Source organism: Centropristis striata, chromosome 9, assembly GCF_030273125.1.
Source record: "Centropristis striata isolate RG_2023a ecotype Rhode Island chromosome 9, C.striata_1.0, whole genome shotgun sequence".
NCBI lineage: Eukaryota > Metazoa > Chordata > Actinopteri > Perciformes > Serranidae > Centropristis > Centropristis striata.
Window position 1 is genome coordinate 7,466,251 of NC_081525.1, and position 16,126 is coordinate 7,482,376.

Genomic DNA, 16,126 nt, shown 5'->3' on the forward strand with positions numbered 1-16,126 from the left:
ACAGGAATCCGTGAAATAGCCACGGATTTCGCTTAACTCAAAATCTGTGGAATAGCCACGGAATCACTCAAATTTCCGTGAAACTGACATGGATTTCGCTACAATGCAAGTTAATGACAGTCATATCCCGTGGCTATTCCAACATACAAGGTGATTCTGTACATTCACTGAGTGAATATTTAGAAAATAAAACATATATTTCTCACTAGAAATGATTTCAAAATCCATTTTTATGCAGAAACTAAGTCAAAATATTTATTTTTTCGCTAAAAATGAGAGATGTCTGCCATGTTTTTTGTTCTGACCGCCGGGACCTTGAAAGTCACGTGACTTGGACACAAACCAATAGGAAAAAATATCCATGGAATAGCCACGGGATATGACTGTCATTAACTTGCATTGTAGCGAAATCCGTGTCAGTTTCACGGAAATTTGAGTTATTCCGTGGCTATACCATATATATATATACATATACATATACATATACATATACATATACATATACATATACATATACATATACATACATATACATATATATACATACCGGTATATATATTTAGAATACTGCTTCAATAGGCAGAAAAGTACCAAAAGTAGAACTGCACAGGAAACACGTTGCACTCCTTTGTAAGTAAAACAAATTCTAAAAATCTCACTGAATGACTGTTAATATCTTGGTGTCTTGCAGGCTTTACTTCAGTGGATGAAGCTTCATGCCTGTGGAACTGTTACGTCTCATGTTAATGTGGAGTGTGATCATAATATTCCACAGTGTGCCATTCTTTTCCGATCAGTGGGCTTTATTAGTTCCAGTGATATAAGCCATTTCTACACAGTTATTTGTTTTTTAATAAGATTAAATTGTTCAATTGATCTTGCAGCATTTTTCAGGCACATGAACATCACTTCCTCTCTACTTTCTGCTCGTTCGCCTTTTCTCCCGACTCCCCGCTGCTCAACCCAGTCCTCCTTCCCCTCTCCTCCTCTACAATTCATTTCTACATTTATCTTTTCTTGCTCCTCTAGTCCTCCATGATCCCAAGTTCCTTTTTCCTCTAATTTCCATCTCTTCCTTCTCCTCCCCTCCTCTATCCCTGCTTTCTTCCATCTTTCCGTTCCTCTAATCCGCTATCTCCCGCTCTTCTATCCCTCCTCTTTTCATTGCCATGATAATTAGTTCTCCAGATAAGCTCATTGGCTGTGCGTGACGGCTCTTGTGTTGCTTAACACACCATGACAGCGTGTGTGTGTGTGTGTGTGTGTGCATAGGCCTGAGTTTGTATGCGTGTGGGGTCCTTCCATTATGTGTGCATGTACAGTTAGAGAGTGTGTGGGTGATCTCTGGGCTCATCAGCATGTCAAAGAGAGCTCGTCTCTGGAGGGCTGGAGGGGGATGTGGAGATAACGTGCCCCAGCCTGGCATCCTCACACCGGGGTGGGGAGGGTGGCCAGCTCTGGCTGCTGTAATAACTGGAACGGAGGGTGTGAAAGACCTCTGATCATGGACTTTTCCAACTGCAGAATCCCCTCTGTCTGTCCTCTCAGACCCCTCTCAGCGCCACGTGTCCCCGGGCTGCAGTGGAGCCCATCCTGTCCAGGCACGAGGCAGCAGATAAAAGCAGCTCAGCCCACCAGTGTTGCTGTGTGGTGCCGTCTTTCTTCGGGTTGACTCATCCGTGACATTCACTCCTGCATGGCCGTCTCCTGCTCGCCAGCCCAGGCACAATGCAGGGAGGATCGAACACATCTGTGTGCATGTGTGTGTGTATAGTGCTATCTGAGGACATATGACTGTGTGAGTTGTTTGTGTGCACTGCATGGGGGATGTGCTGTCAAGACAGCTTTTGCATTATTTTTGGACTTTATATTCAATTTCCAGGCAGCGTGGCCCTGATGATACAGTTCCATATTCCTTTAGTTTCATTCCGTGACCTAAATATACCATCCCGTGCTGGTTTGTTTATCTTGTCTTTCCGAAGAGGTGAAGTGAGCACTACTACTGGGCTGGAACTTTCTTTCCAGGGGAAGCAAATGGATCCTGGCTTCAGCTACCTGGAACTCCATCTCTCCCTTTCTGTCCCAATCCCAAAACCTACACCCCAACTTCACATTCTTTAAAGGAGAACTACAACTTTTTACAGTTTATTTTTATAGCTACAGCCAACAGTTGTATCAGCACTGATCACCAGGGCTGGGTATCAGTACTGAAATAACACGGTCTTTGTACGGCTTTACAAAACCATTCGATGACTAGGGTTGCAAAGGGGTGGAACATTCTAATCAAAATTCCAGAAACTTTCCATGGGAAGTTAAGCTGGGGAATATTAAAAATAAATAAATAAATAAATAAATGAGACATCAAATGTGCTTGCATGAAATTGTTTTAGTCAAGATTACACTAAAATGTATTTTCCCAAACTATATTTAAGTTCCCTGTTAAGGGTCAACCTTCAATTTAGCAAATTCCCTGTTTATTCCCATAAATTCCCATTAATTTCCATGGAAAGTTTTCCAACTTAAAAATTACTAGAATTTTGCAACAAATTACTATAGGCGTTCTTCAATTTGCTACAGCATGTGCCTGGTCAACTACATCAGCGTTGTTATTTGTAACAGTGCACTTTGCTAATAAAGCTGACTTTAAGGGGGAAAGAAATCCTCTTTTTGGCCGAATTACGCCCTTCCGTGTAGTAAACTCTCCAAGTGAGCCATCTGAATCGGGTATATAATATATATAAAATATATATATATATATATATATATATATATATATATATATATATATATATATATTATATATATATTATATATATACACGTGGTGTTTAAATTACGTTTGTTTTGAGCTGCCACATTGGAGATTGGAGAAATATGATCGTTTGATAAATCCCACGTGAACCCTGTTGTAAGACGAAATAAACGCTCAAATCTGCACTCTTTTCTACGCTCGTTTGATAAATGAGGGCCAATGTGCTTAACCTTCAGCTCAGCCATATTCTGAGTGAACGGCTCTCTCGAGGGCGTTCCACAGCACCTCTATTGGATTCAGGTCTGGGCTCTGAGACATCGATCTGACTGTACATGTACTAAAAGACAGCACTGTAAAAAGCGCTTGCACTGCCAGTGGTGGTCAGCTGCAGCAGACATGTTTCCAGATTGACACATTTACACGGCACAACAAGCTCAGTTTCCTCTGTCGGCCATGTGGCCTTTGCTTTGCTCATCAACATGCTCCCTGGAGTCTCCTCTCAGACACTTTATGCTTCTGTTCTTCATTTTAGACACATTCACACATTTAAAGCACACCCACCGCTCTGTCACACTGAACCTCGGACACTTACATCTCACAGCCTCCCACACGTCTGCCACATGCCAGTGTTAACATCTGTTGTTTTCTGCTGCACACAACAATATTTGACATCTCTGTCCTGTGAAATATTTACCTGACCTTCCCCAGCTGAAATGTGCATTAGTGTTCAGTGTATTACAACAAATAAAGATACTTTATAGCCGTTTTCCGTTCTTTCTATTTAACAGTGACTTCACTTCACGGAGCTTCTACAAGGTTACAACAGATAATCTTTCCTTTTCAACACCTTTGATACAAATGCAGCACTCAGAAAACATTCAGCCTGACCTCTGAGCTCTGATTCTTCTAAAGTTGTAACATTGAAATGAACTGCAGCTTCTGATGAGAGAAAAGCGAACAAATATCAGGATCTTCAACAAGCCCTTGGCCCTGAAGCTGTTGCTGTGTGTTTGTGTGATTGTTCACCTGTAACGGAGGAGTCGTTGCCGTTCTTTTCGCTGTGGCAGTCCTCCTGTCCGTCTGCGTTCTGCTGGGTGTGCAGCAGACTCAGTTTATGACAAACCTCGAAGGCCTGGCCGACCGTCCGAACAATACGCATGGCTTGACTCTGTGTTGGTGGAGAGAAAGACAAACAAACAGACAGATGAAGTTGTGATTCTCAGAACAGAATTTAAACCACTGCTGTATTGACATTTGGTTGGAAACAGTAATTACTTTGGAATGTTTTCTTGGCACCCAACTGATTTATTAATTGGCCAATATTATGTGCTGATATTGGCCTATTATAGACACATCAGTATCTATTAGTGTAAATGTTTTATATGCACCAATATGAAAACTTTTTTTAACATGAAATGCAAAAAAAAAATTAAAAAAATAAAAAATTTCATTTCCAGCACTGGTTGATATAGCTATACATTGTAGGGTTGTCAAAAGTATAGATAATCAAAAAGTATCGATACTAAAACGTTGTATCCGGATACAATACTCATTTTCAAAAGAATCGAGTATCTGAAGCTTGTTATCATAGTTGCAGTTTCTTTTTGCACAACTATTTTTTTTATCATAAATATTTAACCAGTGGTTCTGTTAATTTTTACATGTTGCATTTTTCTTGTAAACAAAAATATTTCTGTTAAATTTTGGGGTCTTTGTTTTTATCCTTGTGGTATCGAAAATGGTATCAAGTATCGAATATTTTCCTGAGTATCGGTATCGAGTTGAAAATTGTAATATCGTGACAACCCTAATACATTGTATGTAATTCAGTTATTTGTTTAGAAAAACAGCATTCAGAGGACATTTGGAGAGTCATATTAGTGCAAAATTGGTGCATGATCCTTCAAGAAAATGAAAATATTAATTCCAGCTTAAAAAAGTCATTATATTGGCACTCGTATTGGTAACCTCTCTAAAATCAGTATCATATTGGTCTAAAACACCTCATATCGGTTGGGCTGAAGTGTTTTTACACAAAGTGAGATATCTTTCTTCTTCTGTTTTCCTGACTAAGATTGAGTTCATGAGGTGCTCTCTTCTTTGTTATACTTTAAACAAGTTCTTCCAGAAAAGCGAAATGGTTGTGCCAGGGAACTTTTCCAGGATATATTGAAGTCCACATGCACTGAGCCTTTTCCATTATTTTAGATTTGGCCCAGTAATATTAGTTTTGTATCAAACAGACACATAAGCAGCAGATGTCATTTAAACATATCTATATAGGTCAGAAAGTGCACAGCTGATGATATGACAGAGCTAAGTCTCAGGTAAGTAGAGGAGGTTGTCTGTCTTTATTGTCCAAGCTCAGTGAAAAACATAAATTCCTTTTTCTGAAGGGATTTTTCTTTTTGTCCTCAGGTGCAAAGAGCTGCATGTGTCTGCTTATCTCTTTCCGCCCCGTTCTGAAAAGACAGGTCAAGTGAAAACAACTTCGGAGACTTCTGTCTGCTGTAAGCCGCCCTCTTGTCGCAGTACAGAGGTGCAGAGGCAGAAAAGATTTCATTTTAGGGCACTGAGGCCTAGCCTCCAAACACCACTCATCCCCAGCTGAATGAGCAGAACAGATGTAGTCTGGCCTAAAAGCCAGAACAGAAACCAGAATCTGCCAAAGGACAATCTTTCCTCGTCCCGGCTATCAACTCCGGAGCAGTGTGAAGTCTGAAGCTTTCAGTGCAGATCAGTATCAGAATATGACATGACCCCAGGCTTTGTATTAGCCACATCCGGGTGTTTTATTGCATAAAAAAACTTTAACTGGTTTTGGCAGGGCCTGAGGTGCCGGGGCTTGGCTTCAGTCCACAGACGTTTTTTGGTTTGGGGGTCAGAAAAACTCCACTCTGTGCTGAGGTGAGGTTTGGCCGCAGTCTTAGTGTGCTCGCAGTGTAATTTATTATGATTTTATTTTTGTATCAAAACATGCTGCTTCAGCTTCATTTAGTGCTGATGTTGTTTCCATTGGGACGAGCCAGAAGCTGCCTGTTTCAGCAGAAAGAATTTGTGTCTAGATCTGAAAAATGTGCTCCATACCTACTGACCCTTATTGAGAGCAACAGACTACCAATGATGACTAAGCTCCCTCTGCGACCTCCACTTGGTTGTGTTTGGTTTCCTCACTGAAAGCCAATGACAGCATGCGGTTGCTTCAAAAATGTCAAAACTTTAAATTGCTTTAAGGCGTCAAAACTCATTGAAACTTGATGGAAGTCAAAGTTTTTATCATCAAACTTAGATATAATTAAAAAGTTATTCTTCATGAGATTATTCCAACAATCTAAGAAGCAATATTAATCAGAAAGAATTCCCTGTTGTGATGATGATTATACCCAAATGCATTAAGAAGTGCTCACAATTGTCATTAAAAAAATAATAGGGTCTCCACACGCTCTACATATTGAACTATTTACATTTTCCAGCCTCTCCTGTCCTCTCCTCTCTGCTCTGCTGACAGATTTTCAGAGAATATTTGTCATGTGGCAAATCTGTCTCAGCAGAATCAATCATGGCTTCACAGTGTCACTGAGGAGCAGAATTTAATGTTTCTAACAGGATCTGTTACGTTTTAACATTTTAAATCAGACGTAGAATAAAGTGATTTTCACAGAAACATCACAATTTTAAGCTTCATTTTGGTTACTTTTTTACTTTCATAACCTATGATCCAGTCAGGAACTGTTGAAAAGTTCAAATTCTGACACTAATGCCTGTTTTTACAGTTTCTTTCCACTATAAATAATGTATTTGGCGATTGTTCCAAGAACACATACTTTTAGAGGGTTAAGTGAACAAAAATAAGGGATTATTAATATAAGTATTAGTTGAAGCCATGGCAAACAGAACCAGCTTTGAGCTACCTACTGACCCGTGCAGCTACTGTAACAGTAAAAAGCTGTAAAAATATCACTGTGTCCAGTAAAACAAATTCAGAGCATTAACCCTTTGATGCACAACATATTGCACCCCTTCTAATGCACAACATAGGTAAAAAAAAAATTACCCGCATTCATTTCCCACGTTATTTAATGCTGCTGTGTGTTTCTGTCCTCTGTCTTTTGATATAAACTTATTTTATGATTGAATATTCCAAATATTCTTTAAATATCTTGTTTTTGATAACAACAGATCATTATTTCTATTTTGCCTCTCATACTTTATGAAGAAAAAAAGTTTTTGTATTATTACATAGCTAACTTCTTAGCTAAATAGCTTGCTAAGCTAACTACTTAGCCAAGAAGTTAGCTAAGAAGTTAGCTTAGCAAGCTACTTAGCTAAAAAATGGATATGGGTCATTTTTGACCCATGTTGTGCATTAGAAGAGTAGTGACACAAAAAGGGATTTTAATAAAAAAATAATAATAAAGGAAAACATAAAAATGATGATGTATGATGACTAAAAAACAAACTAACTAACTTGTTAAGGAAAACCTGGAATTCTGAATGATGAAAATAATTTATTGCAAAGAAATACAACATAAAAACTGTGTCGGGTCACTTTAGACCCATGTTGTGCATCAAAGGGTTAAAGCTGCAACCTGTAACCTTACATACATTGACTACAGTAATTACTGAGTACGGGGGAGTGTCTCTAAAACATGTATACTTCATACAGATGGATAGCAAATGTAAATTTCAGCCTAAAGCATCATATTGCCCCTTGTCATCTGTCATCCCTCTTTTCTCATTTTCTCGCAACAAGTATTAATATCCTAACAGATAAGACAGGTCGCTCCACCAGCAGCAGGCAGAGATAAGATAAATGATTGCCACTTGAAGAGAAAATTGCCTTTAAAAACAGACTGCTGTTAAACCAAACAGCAAAACAGGCTTCAGCTGACATCAAACTATCAGAGTCGACATGAAAAATACACAAAACACCGTGTTGGACCTTATAGGAGAGTGGTCAGAGATGCAAATACACTGCAAAAAAGCCAACTTGTATTTTTTGGCCTAAAACAGTGATTTAAGTTGGTAAAACTTGGAAATATAAATTATTGACATTTAGGGCAATAATGTAAGTTAGCACAACAAAGCAAGCCAGTTGTCTGCTCAAAAACAAGTTTGTTAGTTGTTGTTACTTATATCTTTAAGTTGGGGTTCACAACAAGGGACAATAGTTCTGATAACTCTTATTTCTTTGTTGTGAAATGCGGGAAAGCGGTGAAATTCGGTCATTAGCGAAAGCTAGCGGCTAACTGATGCTAGCGGCTAACTGATGCTAGCGGCTAACTGATGCTAGCGGCGCTGCTCGTTACAGCTACAAGAGTGTGGTTGCAACATTAGCTGACATTTCATGGGCGTTACAATCGTGCCAATTCAGCACATTGCATAAGTTAGCAGAAGTAAGGATTAAAAGTTATTACAATGTAAAATTATAAGTTAGTATAATTTATAGTTGAGTTGATAAAAATCTGAATTCAGAGTTGACCAAACTCAAAAACAAAACTTATATTTAGTTTAATAGTCCAACTTAAAATTTTATCGAAGTTTGTTGCCTTGAAATATTGAGTTCACCCAACTTTTCTTTTTTTCCCAGTGTATACTATAATGTAGGTATCTCATATTCCTCCTTTACTCTCTCCTCTGACCCGCTGTTCAATCTGTTGTGCTGTTCTTTTCTTCTCCATCTGCTCCACCCATCCATCACCCCTTATCTCCTCCTCCTCTGTGGACCCTCTATGCATCTCTCAAGACCTCATGCTGGTCCTCAGCATGACAGTAAACATGTGTTTTCCCTGGAGGAACAGAGATGAGGACGGATGCTGATGACTCTGTACACAGTGAACACACTCAAGGCTCCCCTGACTCACTGATTAATAAACACAAACACAATGCTCTTTCTTTCCTTCAGTCCCCCCTTTATGTTTACCTTACTCTCAATCAGTTTAACCCCCTGAACCCCACCACAGCATGTTTTCTTTAAGGGATCACCAAAAATAACCTCAAATCACAAAAGTACACACAATTGTGAAGAGGAATAATAGACACACTGTACCAGACAAGTATGCCCTCTGAACCTCCCTGTCCACTCACAAACATGTTTAAACTGACGTAGAAATAGAATTAACTGAAAATCTATGAATTAAGGCAGGGTGGCTAGAATACTGTACATCCCTCTACAGATGCATGGCCAAAAAATCTTTTTTTTTCAGTGTAGCCATAATTGTGCTGATTCCATAGAGGCGCAGGCCTTGCAGTGAAATGCAAGGCCACAGTGAGTAAAATGTTGGAGTTGAGGGGGTTAATCACAGTAAAAAAAAAACTAAAATGTAACTTTTACAAAAGCCTCAAAGCAGAAGCCTTCAAATCAGTGAAGTCATAGAACAAATATCCAGAAAGCACCTTTCAAAACAAAGTTACAAAGTGGTTACGTGGTTGAAACAGGAATATAAAACATTTCACAACTTCAGTTAATTAGAATCTGACAATTACAACGAAACAAGTTGAATTTAACAACGTGTTCAGTTGCATCCATCTAATCCACACTTGTCAAATCTTTTGTGGCCATTTTTTTGCGTTCTGGCACAGAAAAATAACGAGGAAAACATCTGCCATTTGTCATTAAACCAGACGTATTTTAATTCTTAGAAAAACTTTAGCTGTTAGCTCTGACTCCCAGTTTTCTACATTGAGGATATCACTGAAAAGTACTCAATTTACACACAGGGATGCTTTAAAAAAAAAAAGGTTTTAATAATTAAAATTGAGGAAGTATGCATGTCGACGGGGCGAGTGGTATAACAGGAAGAGGAGTGTTTTCATTAGGGCGCTTTGGGTCCAGAACTACAGCAGGCAGCTCCACTGTAGTCTTTAATCTTTGGTACAGTGAGCAGCAGAGAGTCTGTGGAGCTGAGGGCTCGGCACGGGTCAGGGACACAACTGTGGAGAATATCAACTACACAGTCAAGTGTGAGAATATATTCATATTATCAGGATCTTATGAAAAGCTATCCTAAAAATACCAGTTGTGGGCCTTCAGGAGAGCAGTGATGTGTTGTTGTGGTTACTCTGCCAGCAGCAGTTGTTTTATAGACCTTTTTGTGGACACTGGAGAGCAATGCATTACAGGAGTTAAGCCCTAATTGTAATAAAAGTGTGCACATGCTGTTTTATTGGGAGAGAGAAAAGCTGCGACCTTTGCAGTGCTCTTTAAATGAAAGCGGCCCGGTTTGGTTCTTAGCTCTTTATGTGACTCAAAACTCAATAATAAGAAAACAAATTTCTTGCCTGTGATGAAGTCTGCTCAAACACTGAAAAATACACTCTTCCAACACTTTCCACCACTTGAGGCCAAGAGAGAAACTTCTGCAGAAATACTAGACGTTGATTTGCTGGTCGCCTTCAGACGGACGACTGCGTTTTATGAAAAGAATGCAGACTTCTCATTAATTTCAATGGGACTGCTACATCAGTAAGGTGTTGATAAAATGAAATGAAATAGTCCCAGAGGCATTTTCCTGATGGATGACTTTGCACCTGGTGATCATCTCAAAGACAAATAAAAAAAAACTGCCTCTGTGAAACCTTCCCACACTTTAAAGTCCTACACTGTAATATTATGAAGTGCTGTGCAGTGTTTTAGTGTTTGATAAGCCTTTGAATTCATGGACTGGTTACTCAAATTGGATTTGTGGATCATATATCATTGTCTGGAGTTTTGTCTTTGTCTTTGTCAAACCTTTTCATTCTGCCTGTAAACACCACTTAAAGAAAAGGTTTACTATGCTATGTTGGTATTATTTTTTTCAGCACAACCTCACCTTTATGACCTCATAATTATTTTTTCACGATGACTTATTGGATCACCATTTTAAACACAACCCCCCCAGAATAATTGGATTTGAAAATTGTGTTTTTTTTCTTTCTAAACACAATCATGCTCAATGAAGAATTTTAAATGTTGTTTGCAGATATAAGAGGTAAAATGAATATATTATCTAGTTATATATCTTGATACTAAATATATGTATGTTGATACTAAATATACAGTACAGGCCAAAAGTTTGGACACACCTTCTCATTCAATGCGTTTTTCTTTATTTTCATGACTATTTACATTGTAGATTCTCACTGAAGGCATCAAAACTATGAATGAACACATATGGAATTATGTACTTAACAAAAAAAAGTGTGAAATAACTGAAAACATGTCTTGTATTTTAGATTCCTCAAAGTAACCCCCCTTTGCTTACTAGAATATAAGACATGTTTTCAGTTATTTCACACTTTTTTGTTCAGTACATAATTCCACATGTGTTCATTAATAGTTTTGATGAATTAACAATGTCAATAGTCATGAAAATAAAGGAAACACATTGAATGAGAAGGTGTGTCCAAAATTTTGGCCTGTACTGTATGTTGATACTAAATACATGTATGTTGATACTAAATATATGTGACCTTATCTCCAGTTTAACTTCATCAAACAAGTAGAGTTTCAGGCCAGAACTTTACAGGGAAGCTGATGGCAGGACTTGACGTGGTGAATTCTGAAAAAAAATAATAATGCATTTCTCCTTCAACTCATCAATACTCTTTGTGTGCTCAATTTCTGAGTCCTGAGTGCTCGCCGATCGCAATTTCCATGACAACAGCCCCATGGATCGACCTGGAAGATAGCGGGGAAGTCCTGAGAGTTATCGTTAACTGTTAATCCTTTATAATGTGCTTTGGCAGGGTTGTAATTTATACCTTTGTGGAACCAACAATCACTTCCAATAAAGTAATCTTTTTCAGTTTGCTCACTGTCTATCAGGACAGTTGTCCTGTATCTAGACATTTTATGCCCAGAGCCAAATCTCCAACCAATCTCCAATTCTGGCAGCTGACAAAACCGCTCAGAGATTTGTCACTCAAATGCAAAGCCTGTATATCCTGCTGTAAAGACATGAACTCGCTCTTAAGTTGGACATCTGTCACCATCTCTGTCTCGCTCTCTTTCTCTGTCTCTATCGCTCTCCCCATCCCTTTCCTTCTCTGTCAATTCAACTGAGTAAAAGCTCCCTCTCCGTATCTCTGTCTTTCTATCTTTCTCTTCTCCATATATCAAGCTGCCACTGAGTCCGATCCCTGCTGCAGAACCGTCTCTCTTAGCGACTATAGGGATGGCTCCAGTCAAAACAAAGATGCATTATTTATCCCAGACTACCCGGAGGTTCAAGTGTGCTTTTACTGTCCTCTTGGAAGTCTTGGCACAAGCGAAGATAGGGGACAAAAGGAAAGATAATGCAATCTAAGAAAAGGCAGGGTAAAAAATGAGAGGATGGCAAGGGAGTTACTTCTAATTAAAGTCTTTTCTACAGCCTTCTCCTCTGCTGATGAGCTCATTCATCCTCTTTTCATCTCGCGTTTACATATTAACGACATTCCTCAAAAAACGTGCACATCCATCAAGGTATTTGTAATGTAGAAGAGATTACAGCGAGGACTGCCTCTGATTTATTCAGCTTCCTCTTATTAACGGCCTTACCTCGACTTTTCTGATCAACTGCTCTGATCGTCGGGCCACAGCCAGGCCTGATTATTCATCAAACACTTTGATTGCCTCGAGGAAATTAGATGGACAACCGGGAGGAAGTGTGAGTCTGTGAGAGCCACTGCAGATGGACATTATCAGACCAAAATCAATGAGCAGGTTTGAGAGTGTTTTTGAGTGTGAGAGCATGAAGTAAGTGGAGTGTGATGAAATGAAGTCATGATGCCTCAGCGACTCTTCAGGACCATTAGCTTGCTTTCCAGGCCGTGCACAAAGCAAGAGTAGCAACAAACACACACACATTCACACCCTGTGAAGCCGTTCTAGAGATGGGTATCAAACCTAAATGTTTTTTTTGCTACGGATGAAAATATCTGGCAGTGAGTATAAATAAGTGTCAAATATTGGTATTAAATGGTTTGTCAGGGACTGTTTTCTACTCTTTGGTTGGATACTTCTAAACTTTGAAAATTCTGGACTTGTTAAAGTTCTTGTATGGCTACTTGCAATTTTGAATGCATATTGGACCCATGATCATATGTAACAGCGAACCTGGTCTCACAGGAATCCGTGAAAAAGCCACAGATTTGCTTAACTCAAAATCCGTGGAATAGCCACGGAATCACTCAAATTTCCGTGAAACTGACACGGATTTTTCTACAATGCAAGTTAATGACAGTCATATCCCGTTGCTATTCCATGGATATTTTTCCTATTGGTTTGTTCCAAGTCACGTGAAACGTAAACAAAAAACATGGCGGACAGTTCTCTCATTTTTTGGTGAAAAAAAATCAATATTTTGACTTAGTTTTATGCATAAAAATGGATTTTGATCACATTTCTAGCAAGAAATATGTTTTATTTTCTAAATATTCCCTCAGTGAATGTACATAATCACTTTGTATGTTGGAATAGCCACGGGATATGACTGTCATTAACTTGCATTGTAGCGAAATCCGTGTCAGTTTCACGGAAATTTGAGTGATTCCGTGGCTATTCCACGGATTTTGAGTTAAGCAAATCCGTGGCTATTTCACGGATTCCTGTGAGACCATGTTGGTAACAGCGGCCACAGGTGAATATCTGGTTCTCACTGTTACCAGAGACACACAGTTACACTTCTCATTCTCTCCATTTCTGTCCCTCTTTCTTCCTTCCTGGACTCATTCTTAATTACATTTCGGTGTTGATATAATTTTATTAATTTCCTTTCCAAACAGCCAGACAGCATCTGACGCTCATCCAACCCTGGTGGAGAGGAGGGGAGTGATGACAGGTCGTCTGAGGTAGTTAAAGAAATTAAAGCACATTTAATATATTTCCTCTGACCATTGAATCATCTAAATGACCCATAGGTGTAAATATGAGGCCATTAACCCTGTGAGTGACTGGTGACTTTCCAAACTGAGAATAGAAACTGATGGAGGATGGTTATGGTCTATTCTACCCAACAAAGCCTAACTGCAGTAACTACATTTTTGGTCGAAATTGAGTTTTAACTAAAAATTAACTTCTTGATGTCTGTTTTATCTTGTAACAAAGTTTTAGATTTCAATTTTTCTTTATTTCAGAGATTTTTTTTTTTTTTTTTAATTAGGGCTTGCTTTGCATATATATATATACGCATTTAAACATAAAACAAAGGCAGTGTAGCCTTGTATGTCTTAATTGTGTTGAATAGTGAAGACAAGAATATTAGAAATTATAAGTTAATTTGATAGAGAAATTATTATCTAGATAGTGATTAAGTAAAAAAAGTGAGATAGAATTATATTAAGACTAAAATATAACATTACTTTATAATATTAAGTCTAAAATACAGAAATCTTTTAATAGAGTTTTAGAGTTAGAACACTTTTAAATACACTAATGACAAAATCAATTTGAAAATGTTTATTCAATGAAAACAAAATATAAAAGCTGAAAGAAGACAACAACATTGTAGTTACTGCACTCTGTTTTGCATTACTATTAAAACCTTTTACAGCAATGCAAAACCAGAGTACAGTAACTACATTTTTGGGGTCAAAGGTCAAATAAATCGTCATGATTTTTGAGCATAAAGATTACATCATCAATACATGTAGAAATAAGTGTCTTATCACTTACCTACCTATAACCCATTTGGCTGGCCAATTAAAACACATTAAAGCAGTTTTTCTCAGTTTTACCCCCTTGCGCAGTTAGCCTTTGTAGGGCAGTATTGTTGTCATGGAGAGGGTTCAGGTGTTGCTTCACAGCCGACTGAGCCGACAGCAGGTTCAGAGGCTGGATGAGGACGCGGCCTCCAGCGGCCCTGAGAGCCAGGCTGAACCTGCTCCGTCTCCTCAGACAACATGGTCTGGACTCACAGAGACCAAAGCTGATGGTGCAAACAGCCAAATAAGTGCAGGTACCAAGGCTAAACTGAAAATGGTTAACTTTCATGATAGCAAAGCTTTCAGACACAGCGTGAGTCAGAGATGGTGCAGCTGCCATAGAAACTAAACTGTATCTCGGTTTCATAAAAAGTACACCCTGACACACTGCCTGTGTTTACAACTCTGCATGACACCAGGCGGCGTCTGTGGTGTTGAGGTTCCTTGACCACTTTCTCCAACTTTTTTTTTTTTCAGAAATCTGCTACTTTTTTCTCAGAGATTTGCCACTTTAATCTCATAAAATTGTAACTTTTTCATCAGAATATTAGCCCCCCCCGAGTCCGTATAATTATTATTAATATTTTCCTTCTTGGCCCTAATACGCTGTCATAGATTAGCATCCTCTTTAAAAAAAAAAAAAAATGTCTCTCTTGCTCAATCCCTTCTTCTTCTCCTGTTTACTGATGGATTAAGCATACAGCAACACATTACACTGCCACCTTCTGACCAAAGTATGTTTATGCAGCTTCGTTTATTCGCTCCAAACCAGTTGATGGAAACGTTCCTAATTCACATTTTCTTAAATGCGACATTTCAAAATTTGGCTCCACAATTCAACTCGACTTTAATGGAGACACAGCTACTCTATGGATGCAATAACTTGCAATAACTAACTCAGCTGTGGTTTATTTCTGCCTCTGGAGGAAAAGCACTGATCATTTCACTGAGATATAGATATTCAATAAAAAGTGCTGAAAGGCTATAAAATCCAATCATCTTAACCCAGCTGTGTCGAGAATGACGCAAGTCCTTATCCTTGATACGTCTGGAAATAGCTATATGTCACTTTAAATCGGCACTCCTCATTGTCAGTGATTAAACAATTGATCCTCTGGAGCTTTATCCAGGCCAACTATATTTAAACACTGTCAGTGGTGTAGTATAAATCTCCAAAACTTCTCCAAGCTTGTTTTTAGACTACAAAATGCTGCAGCTCACACACATACTTTCCAAGTAATTACCGATGAGCAAAGTAGGATTCATTAAAAAAAATCCATCCATAATGCATTTCACGATTATTTGGGCTTTTCAATCATCCGCCAAAGCAGAAGATTCAGCTTGTCATCTGTGTCCAACGCTGAACAAGTAGAAGCCATTAGCCCACACTGAACGACAGCATATGGTTGCAGAGAGAACTCAATTAACACTTGACACAATAACCACACACTCTCCCTCCATCTCATCAACGAGCTGTGCAAAACAGGTGAGTCTTTATCCATCGCAACCATCAGATTAATAAAAACAAAAAAGTGTTTGTTTTTCACCCGCAGAGGTCCATTATTTCATGTTTTTATGTTTTTAATCCTGTGGGTGTTAAGTGCATTTGCATTACTTTCCTTATTAAATAAAGGAATCATGTGGCCTATCAGTATAATTATAACAATAACAGTATAAAAAACAAACCCACAGCTGCCAGCTGCAAGGT

At 38.6% G+C, this 16,126-nt stretch overlaps 1 protein-coding gene across 2 annotated transcripts in view; it reads right to left on the minus strand.

Annotated features, from left to right (window-relative positions):
* The window catches only part of LOC131977406 (carboxyl-terminal PDZ ligand of neuronal nitric oxide synthase protein-like), a 266,401-nt gene that overhangs the window by 103,591 nt on the left and 146,684 nt on the right, over positions 1-16,126 (minus strand). For both annotated transcript variants that reach the window (XM_059340693.1, XM_059340692.1), the window contains exon 6: positions 3,778-3,919. In XM_059340693.1, the coding sequence (XP_059196676.1) occupies positions 3,778-3,919 (142 nt within the window). The remainder of the gene's footprint in view (positions 1-3,777; positions 3,920-16,126) is intronic.